This window comes from Alosa sapidissima, chromosome 18, assembly GCF_018492685.1.
Source record: "Alosa sapidissima isolate fAloSap1 chromosome 18, fAloSap1.pri, whole genome shotgun sequence".
In the NCBI taxonomy this organism is placed as follows: domain Eukaryota; kingdom Metazoa; phylum Chordata; class Actinopteri; order Clupeiformes; family Clupeidae; genus Alosa; species Alosa sapidissima.
In genome coordinates this window covers 24,749,294-24,759,293 of record NC_055974.1, presented here as the reverse complement: position 1 = coordinate 24,759,293, position 10,000 = coordinate 24,749,294, and the positions used below count along the sequence as shown (strand labels likewise).

Sequence of the window (10,000 nt, the reverse complement as noted above, 5' to 3'; positions counted from 1 at the left end):
TTTGTCATGTCACTACTTTCTTTCTTTTATGATCCCCCTCCTTCTTTTTCTGTTCTTCTCTCATGCCTCCCTTAACTCCCTTAACTCTCTCACTCTCCCTTTCACTCGTTTGTTTCTGTGCCCTTTTCTCTCGTCTCCCTTCTTTTATGCCCAACTCATTGGAGAGTGCTAAAAGAAAGTTGTAGCACACACACACACACACACACACACACAAAAGATGCAAGTGTGTGTGTGTGTGTGTGTGTGTCTGTGTATGTGTGTTTTGTGGCTCGCCTTCAAAAAAAAAAAAAAAAAAGTTGTGAAATGCTTCTTTAATGAGCGCTTCTGTCAGGCTCTTGAAGTGAGCGCCCGGCACCTTCAGGAGAGCTCTTTCACAGATACAGCAGACCATCCATCTTCTGCTGGTGCCGCGCACAAGTCCAGATGCCGCCACGCTGAACCCACACCCGTTCCTTACCAGGGGTCAGCTTCCCCCATCAGTCATCCTCACAGGGCTCAGTCTCTCATTACTGTCACACTATTGACCAACAACAACTAATAATGCAAACATATTCATCATATGGAATGGGTGTCCACCATATGCTTGCATTCATATTTGCATATATATTGATATTTATTCCAATTCATTGTATGAATATCCACCTTATGTTTGCGTTTATAGTCATATATAAACATTTTGATGACACTTTTACTTATTTGCTGCAACTGAGTTCCGATTGGACTGGTGTTTACAATAGTCTGCTATTTGCCATCATCCCAGCTATTTCTGGTAGGCTGCGATGTAAGCTGAAGAAGTGTTTGTTGCACGTCTAGTAATGCAATTTAAATCGACCTAAGCAAAAGCTAGGAAGCTAAACCAAATAAAATACATAGTTATGAGATTATGAAGAGTTAATGTTATGTGTGACATTATTGGTTTGTTTGGTAAGAGACCATGTAATAGCCCCTCCTTATGTGATTATTATTGCAATATACTGACTACAGCGGGACCTCTCTTGTGTCTTTTGTGTTATGGTCCTATTGTGGTTTATTTTGCTATAATGACCTGCTGGGATGATGTACAGTAGGCCATGAAGCCACTGGATCATTTCACATCACTGTCACATAATTGTGTCTATATTTTTGTTCTCTCTTCACAAGCCTCTCTAAGTGCACATAATTGTTAGAATTTGATGTTCTCTCTTTTCTGGTGTCTGTCTTGTCTGAAGAAACACTGTTATTAACCCTGTCATTCATCCCCTCTCTCCGGAATATATATGTATATGTAGTCTATATATATATCCGCTTTTCATCATGGCTGCATTACCACCTTGAACGTGCAATAACTTTTGCTACCTGAACTCATCTGAAGCCATCTATTAATCATTACATATACATACACACACAGTCACACACATATATAAATTGTCAAAGCAAACAGTTAAACATATTTAAAGAATATACAAATATGATAAACAAAGCTACAGTACAGATAGATAGCTAGATAGATACTTTATTGATCCCCAAGGGGGAATTCAAGAAACACACAAGTACTGTACATGCATCTGACATAACCAAACTGGTGTCTGTGTGTGTGTGTGTGTGTGTGTGTGTGTGTGTGTGTGTGTGTCTCTCTGTCCCTCTCAGCGCCCCCTTCTATAAGATCATGGTGCCCACTGTGGACACGGTGCGCTACAACTTCCTGGTGCAGGCGCTGGTGGGCAGCCAATACCCGGTGCTGCTGACGGGGCCGGTGGGTACGGGCAAGACCTCCGTGGCACAGAGCGTCCTGCAGGGCCTCGACCCCACCAAGTGGACCACCCTCACCGTCAACATGTCCTCTCAGGTAGTGAACCACCACAGCCACTCTCACCGTCAACATGTCCTCTCAGGTAGTGAACCACCACAGCCACTCTCACAGTCAACATGTCCTCTCAGGTAGTGAACCACCACAGCCACTCTCACCGTCAACATGTCCTCTCAGGTAGTGAACCACCACAGCCACACTCACCGTCAACATGTCCTCTCAGGTAGTGAACCACCACAGCCACTCTCACCGTCAACATGTCCTCTCAGGTAGTGAACCACCACAGCCACTCTCACCGTCAACATGTCCTCTCAGGTAGTGAACCACCACAGCCACTCTCACCGTCAACATGTCCTCTCAGGTAGTGAACCACCACAGCCACTCTCACCGTCAACACGTCCTCTCAGGTAGTGAACCACCACAGCCACTCTCACCGTCAACACGTCCTCTCAGGTAGTGAACCACCACAGCCACTCTCACCGTCAACATGTCCTCTCAGGTAGTGAACCACCACAGCCACACTCACCGTCAACACGTCCTCTCAGATAGTGAACTGTTAACACGTCCTCTCAGATAGTGAACCGTCAACACGTCCTCTCAGATAGTGAACCGTCAACACGTCCTCTCAGATAGTGAACTGTTAACACATCCTCTCAGGTAGTGAACTGTTAACACGTCCTCTCAGATAATGAACCGTCAACACGTCCTCTCAGATAGTGAACCGTTAACACATCCTCTCAGGTAGTGAACTGTTAACACGTCCTCTCAGATAGTGAACTGTTAACATGTCCTCTCAGATAGTGAACCGTTAACATGTCCAGGTAGCTCACAGTCACAGCCACGTTTACCGTCAACATGAATAATATCACACTGGATAATGTCAAGACATTAAATTGAGAGTAAGGTTTTATTAGAAAGGCTAATAAAACCATGTCCTCACAGGTAGCACTGATGTTATGGCAAGGCCACGTGACATCACATGCAAGCACAAGTCATCGCCTGAGCATTTAATAAGGTCTATCTGATGTGTCCATAAATAAACCAGATAATATGGAATTATACGATTTTAGGGAATATTATTATTATTATTATTATTATTTTTGTATTATTTTTACCCACCAAGTGAGTCACCTCACCGCCTACATGTCCTCAACATGTCCTTACAGGTAGGCATATCGTAGCACACCACGTCACATCAACATGTCCTCACAGGTAGGCATATCGTAGCACACCACGTCACATCACCATGTCCTCACAGGTAGGCATATCGTAGCACACCACGTCACATCAACATGTCCTCACAGGTAGGCATATCGTAGCACACCACGTCACATCAACATGTCCTCACAGGTAGGCATATCATAGCACACCACGTCACATCGGAGCACTGGGTAACGTCAAGGCATCGCTCTGAAAGACCTGTGAGAAAAGGAGGAAGTAGCAGGCTGTTTTTACCCACTTCATTAGAGAAGATGGATTTAGAGATTGATTGTGGGGACTGTTTGGACCAGTAATGTTGATGCATAGGTAGCACTCGTGTCAGAGCACAGCCTAATCAATTCACAAGCGAGCACAGACAAGCGATTGGACAAGGGATATCTGATGTGTCTGTATATATCTTGAGCCGGATAATGTAAAATAATATGATTTAGTGCAAAATAATAATTAGCGTTATTATTTATTTTAAAATGTAGTTTAAAGATTTGTGTAATAACGCTCTGCCATTAGGCATGGCGGAGGTAGATAGGCTTGAGGCTGCTGCGTGCTGCTGGTTGCCAGTTGAGATCTGCTTGCATGCTGGTTGCCGGTTGAGATCTGCTGGTTGAGATCGAGTTGATTGCAGGTTGAGTATATACCATGTGCAACAAATACTATAATAAACAACAAATACTATATGCAATATAACAAATACTATATGCATTATCTAACAGATACTATAATATGCAATATACAACAAATATTATATGCAATATACAACATATACTATAATATGCAATATACAACACATACTATATATACAACAAATACTATATATATATACAACAAATACTATATGCATTATCCAACAGATACTATAATATGCAATATACAACAAATACAATATGCAATATACAACAAATACAATATGCAATATGTACAACAAATACAATATGCAATATACAACAAATACAATATGCAATATACAACAAATATTATATGCATTATCCAACAGATACTATAATATGCAATATACAACAAATACAATATGCAATATGTACAACAAATACAATATGCAATATACAACAACAACAAATACAATATGCAATATACAACAAATACAATATGCAATATGTGGTAACACTTTACTTGACGGGTGAGTTCATAACACATTCATAGCAGCTGTCATAAACTGCACATAAGGCATTCATGACTGTTTCATGAGACATGACTCAACATTCATACCAAACCTTTCATGAATGTGGAAGACAGAACGACGAAAGCTTGTCAAAATAAAAAAACAAAGTCGCAAAGCAGCATTTCCGTTTTTGGACCAAACCTCTTACCTGATCACGTCACATCTGAGTCAATGGGTTACTCCAGTGCCAAAAAGACAGAACATGGTCAAGCAAATAATTTTTGTTTCATAAAAATGTATTTCTTTTATGATGTAACCTTTGCAGATGATTTCTCATCTTTTGCTACTGGGAATGTCCAATCGTTCGTTCCAGGTTACACAAATACGGGTCAGCTGAATGTAAGCTAGTTTACCTTCCAGTGTTAAACTCAGTGATTATGAATACTTCACAACTTGTATAGTGAAGTGATATTCGATGTAGACTTCATAAGATATTCATGAAATATTTACAAAGGCTGGAGAGATTAAATGAATGGTATTCAGGTTACACAAATACAATGTTGTTCTTTTATTTTGACAAGTTGTCGTCGTTCTGTCTTCCACATTCATGAAAGGTTTGGTATGAATGTTGAGTCATGTCTCATGAAACAGTCATGAATGCTTTATGTGCAGTTTGTGACAGCTGCTATGAATGTGCTATGAACTCACCCGTCAAGTAAAGTGTTACCCAATATGTACAACAAATACTACCTTTACAAATAATATATAATACAAGATAGCCAGAGGATGAAGTCTTACTCAAGTGACAACCAGAACAAGCAATCAAGTGAAAAAAACAGAAGTAGTTAAGAGACAGTAGTGGGTAGAAAGGAAGTGTATGGTAAGTGCAAGTTAGACTAGGTCTGTTAGTATTAGGAGGTGCGGTAATCTTGGAAGAGGTGGGTCCAAGAGATTATTGAAGATAGAGACGGACTCCCCAGATTTGCTTTTGGTTGTGTGTCAGGAACACATACTGTACATGAAGGCTGCCTCAGTTGCTATCCTAACTGAGTGACTCATGCGTACTTCAATTGAACTCTTTGAGATTGATTTTGGGTTGAGCACATGAACTTACTCCAGTAAAGGGTCATGTCAGGTGACACTCGGCTGAATGCTGCTCTGGAACTTACTGCTGCTTCTGCTTCTGCTTCGGAGTCATGTTCCTCTTGTGGTCCCTGTGACTGTTGGGGATTTCACCAAAAATGTTTTTAGTCTATACAACAGCGTCTTGGACAGCCAAACCACTAAGCACCAATATTCAGCTGAAGACCACCCATTCTGAGTACACCCAAGTGTGGTATTTATTAAATGTTCCTATATTCAGGGGGAAAAAATGTGTGCATGCATGCACACACTCCCAGAGGAGCAGACCTCCCTCATATGCCCAGCTTTCAACCAGAGCCATATGGCCCATCTCGAATATTGCAGTAAATGCACACAGATTTAGAAGGTTAGTCTCCGTCTCTTTTCTCTGAGTGCGTAAAGTCGGGCCTATGCTGTGAATGCAGAAGTAGTGCACTATACTGCTCAGACTGACGGTTCACAAGGGTTACAGTATGCTGCCTTTAAAATAGGATTAGAGGGGAGTCTATATCATCGCCATATCGAATGATAAGAGTGATTTTTTATCGCAGATTGAAAAAGCTCTCTCCGCCACAGTTGACTAGCAGTGCAGGCAGTATCTCTAATAGTGTTTACATGTCAGCAGTGCCACTCACATCCTGTTCTGTCGGGCAAATGGGAACTGTCAAAGGCAGCTATTTTATTTCATTTTTTCTGACAAACACAAGTGTTTGTTGGAGGCGGTGAGAGCTCTTGATTATTTATTGTGTAACTCCTGTAGAGAATTGCATTCTGTCACGGTGAGCTGACTCGGATAAATATATAAATAAGTGAATGAATGAATAAATAAAAAAAATGGAAGCATGAGAGCTCTGTTTGCTATTATCTGAGGGGTTTTTGATGCGTGTTGCCTTGAAAGGTGGTCGAACACAATGCTGACCTTTCCCGACTAAAATCATCACACATTGTGATTTGGAGTGCCTCAAGAGGGAGACCCTTTGTGCTCTCACGTAATTCACTCTGGATGTGATTCATTTTTTATTTTGCATGCCGAATCTGTTGTCAGTGAACTGTGATGGGTATTTCATGATGGGTATCTTGTGAAACCCACAATGTGTGTGTGTGTGTGTGTGCTGTGTGTGTTGTCATGCATGTTGTATGTGGTGATCCTTGCTACAGAGCTTTGGATTAATCAGAGCCGAATATATGAATGTGGGCGAAGAGGGGCAGACATGTAGTTACTGATGATGTTTTCTGATGCCATCATCCATCTCCCTCATGAAAGAACTAGAGTATACTCCATCTTCATGTTAATAACTTCATATTAATATTAGGTCAATAAAGTGCACTTAAGACACATTATTTTATGTCATCTTAGTAAATAACATAATTTACGTTTTAAATTCATAAAAAATTGTATCCATTCTCTAGCATCTGTAATCTTCCCCCTTAAAATGGTCCACGTTGGGTGGGGGTTATTCTCCTATAGCGAGTGGTGTGTTGGAGATGATCGTTCCTCCTGCTTGGACACCGACATCCGAGCCACAGTGGAGTCACAACAGCACAGCTCTTCATGCAGCCTCATATTTCCTCCCCACACACTGGACGCGGAGGTGTAACATGGGTCGACAGTTGTGAGCGTTCTGTTGCACTCTGACACATCATCGCCAGGGGGGAGGATTTGGGATTCACGTTCCCTTCGGTTATTACCCATCAACCCTCGGGCCAGCGCCGCAATTAGCTGAGTCATGCCGGCTTCTGTGGACGGTTGCAGAGAGAACAAAAACCCTGAAGCCCGTGAACACGGTCATCATCATCAGCGCCATCAATACCGCCATAACTACCGCCATAACTACCCCCACCATCTACCGTCATCATCATCATCATCACCATCATCATCATCATCATCTGGGATCATCAGTGCTGACTCGCTCACCTCACTCGCTCACCTCTATTAATGTTACTTTGCTCTGAACAGGCCATACAGTGGCAAGCCTACAGCCATACTTACTCACTCACTCATATAGCACACACACACATATACGAATAGAGGAGGTTAAATGCAAACATTAACTTGAGCAAACATTATTCATGCCCTCCACTCTCTCTCTCTCTCTCTCTCTCTCTCTCTCTCTCTCTCTCTCTCTCTCTCTCTCTCTCTCTCTCTCTCTCCAGACCACCTCTAATAATGTGCAGGCCATCATCGAGAGCCGCGTGGAGAAGCGCACTAAGGGGGTGTACGTGCCGGTGGGGGGGAAGCGCATGCTGGCCTTCCTGGATGACCTGAACATGCCGGCGGTGGACGACTTCGGTTCCCAGCCGCCTCTGGAGCTGCTGCGTCTCTGGATTGACTACGGCTTCTGGTACGACCGCCAGAAGCAGACCCTGAAGTGTGTCAAGGTAAGGGGGGGGGGGGGTCATTGCTGGCAAAGTTTTCCCTTCATTATAATGTCTTAGGCACGGCACCAAAGTATTCTTTTGGTTGAGCACCTAAGCCAAATGAACGTAATAAAGCATTTAGGTAACGTATCAGAGTGAATGTAAAGGTGCTAAAGGTGAATTTAAAGCGATGCTTGGTAACGTCACTTCTGTTGACATTCAAACAAAACAGAGAGCTAGCTCGCTACTTCCTCCCCCTCCCTCCGTTGCTGCTCCCGTGCAATTGGAACTCCCCTAAACGCGCATCTCGTCTGTGATTTGCTGGAACAGTTTGATATGTTTTTATGGGCTAGGTTTGCCCAGGTTGTTTTTGTTGCCTTTTTTGGAGCATGGGCTGTCCACAGAGATCGCATTTTTTTACAGTGTATTTAGGACACAGACAGCTAGCGGATGGTTAGGTGATGTTTGCAGTAAGTGACATAAAATGTTTTAGCCTAAAAAACGCTTGGCATCGCTTAGAGCACCTTTAACCCACTGTGAAAGAAACAAAAGAACAAATCAAAAATCCAAAAAACAAGACTGGGTAAGGTTTTGTGTATGTGACCAATGCACCTACATACTGTATATGTGAGAATAGGATGCTGTTCCACTATGTAGTTGAGAGCTGGTAAGCTCTCTGAGATCAAGGGAAAACTCAGGCTTTGTTGTTCTCTCTTTATGTCTTTTGGAATCCACAATGAATTCATAATACATCATGTGTGTCCATTCGTCCGCCCACAAATCTGTCTTTCTGTTTGTTTGTGTCTGTCTGTGTTTTTGGGTATACTGAACACTATAAATACATTGTGTTATGTTTTATAAAGAATAAAGATACCCAGTTAGACTTGTTAAAGAAAGAGGTAATTTCATTGCCATTTCATACCTGTCTTCCCATTTAGAGAATCACTCTCACACAAAAAAAATATATTCAGAGATAATAATTAAAGAATAAATAAATGAGTAAGAAACTGTTTTTTTTTTCATGTTTTTTTTTTTTTTTTTAACGCTTTTGATTTTCAGGTACAGAGAGTAATGAGGATTTGAGGATCACACGCTTTGAAAACATCTTTGTGTGATTGTCGGTTCAAATCCATTGATCTCCCAGATTGTGCCTTTTTCTCTGTGCTTAAAGCACCATGAGTCTCAAATGTCAGATGGCCTGATGGTTTGTGCTTCCCCATCTGATCTGACTACTTTTAGGCTTCAAACTGAAAAAAAATACAAAAATAGAGGGCCAAAACATATGTTTTTCAGAGACAAACCCTGATTTTAAAAAAAGACAAAAAAATAATATAAATAAAAACAACATCCTACTTTGCCAAAGCAGGCACAGAAAATGGAACAAACCAAAATAGTAGACCAAAACAAAAAAATCGACATTGCCTTAAGCATTCTACCGTTTGGTTCATCTCTTCCGATGATAATGAACTCCGTTCTGTAATGCCATGTATTTATGAAGACCTGCCGTAGCCATTTGGTCTGTGTTACATAAAAATCCATTTTTATTTCCTCATTTAGTCTGCCCGGCATAATCCCTCCCCTGGTGTGGTAGACGGCCTGCCGTCTTTAACCACCCGCCCACCCCGGCACGCACCCCGGCACGCAGATCTGCTCGACGACTTGACCTTTACACGCGTTTTCCCCCACAATGGCATCAGCCAGTACGCGATAGGGCATCTCTTGTTTACCGACTGCTACATCCGACAGTGGTACGGAGAAATCCTATTACTGGCTTGTCCTCGTGGGGGTGTCCTGGGGGGGGGGGGGGGGGGGGTGGAGTGGGCGGGGGGGGGGTAGGTAGAGTGTGGCGTGCCCAAGAGAACGCAGCAAATTAGGGGGAGCCAATAACTGACAGGCTCGACCAACTTCCGAGCGGTGTTTTGATGAATCGTTCCGCGCATCTTATTGATAATTCAAGTGCGCATTGACAAGTAGGAGCGAGCCGCCGGTAAATAGAAACAAATGTTTGTGTTGTTGTTGGTCTCATTTAGCGGAGGAAGAGCTGATGTAGATGTTCTGTTCGATTTCTCCTCACAAGAGTCTCCCACTCTTGTGTTAATCTTTTAGTCTTTTCTAGTGTGTTGTAGGACAAGAAGTTTTGTGTTTCCTCATGTGTTGTTACATGTACCAGTTTGTCTAACTCTCTCGCTCTGTGTTGTGTTCTCCTTGACTTGTTTTTGTGTTATCTGGTAGGACATGTACCTGCTGGCCTCGATGGGGCCCCCTGGTGGCGGGAGGACACACATCTCGGGGCGACTGCAGAGCCGCTTTAACCTCATCAACATGACCTTCCCTGCGGTGAGTGGTGATGACCTCCAACATAGGGCCCACCCCTACACTGTTTTCCCCACTCCCAGTGC

General features: G+C 42.6%; 1 protein-coding gene across 1 annotated transcript in view; it reads left to right on the top strand.

Moving 5' to 3' along the window:
- dnah2 (dynein, axonemal, heavy chain 2) overlaps positions 1-10,000 on the top strand; it is a 225,651-nt gene that overhangs the window by 147,577 nt on the left and 68,074 nt on the right. The window contains 3 exon segments of the mRNA XM_042069618.1: positions 1,627-1,825; positions 7,398-7,622; positions 9,834-9,938. Coding sequence (XP_041925552.1) covers positions 1,627-1,825; positions 7,398-7,622; positions 9,834-9,938 — 529 coding nt within the window.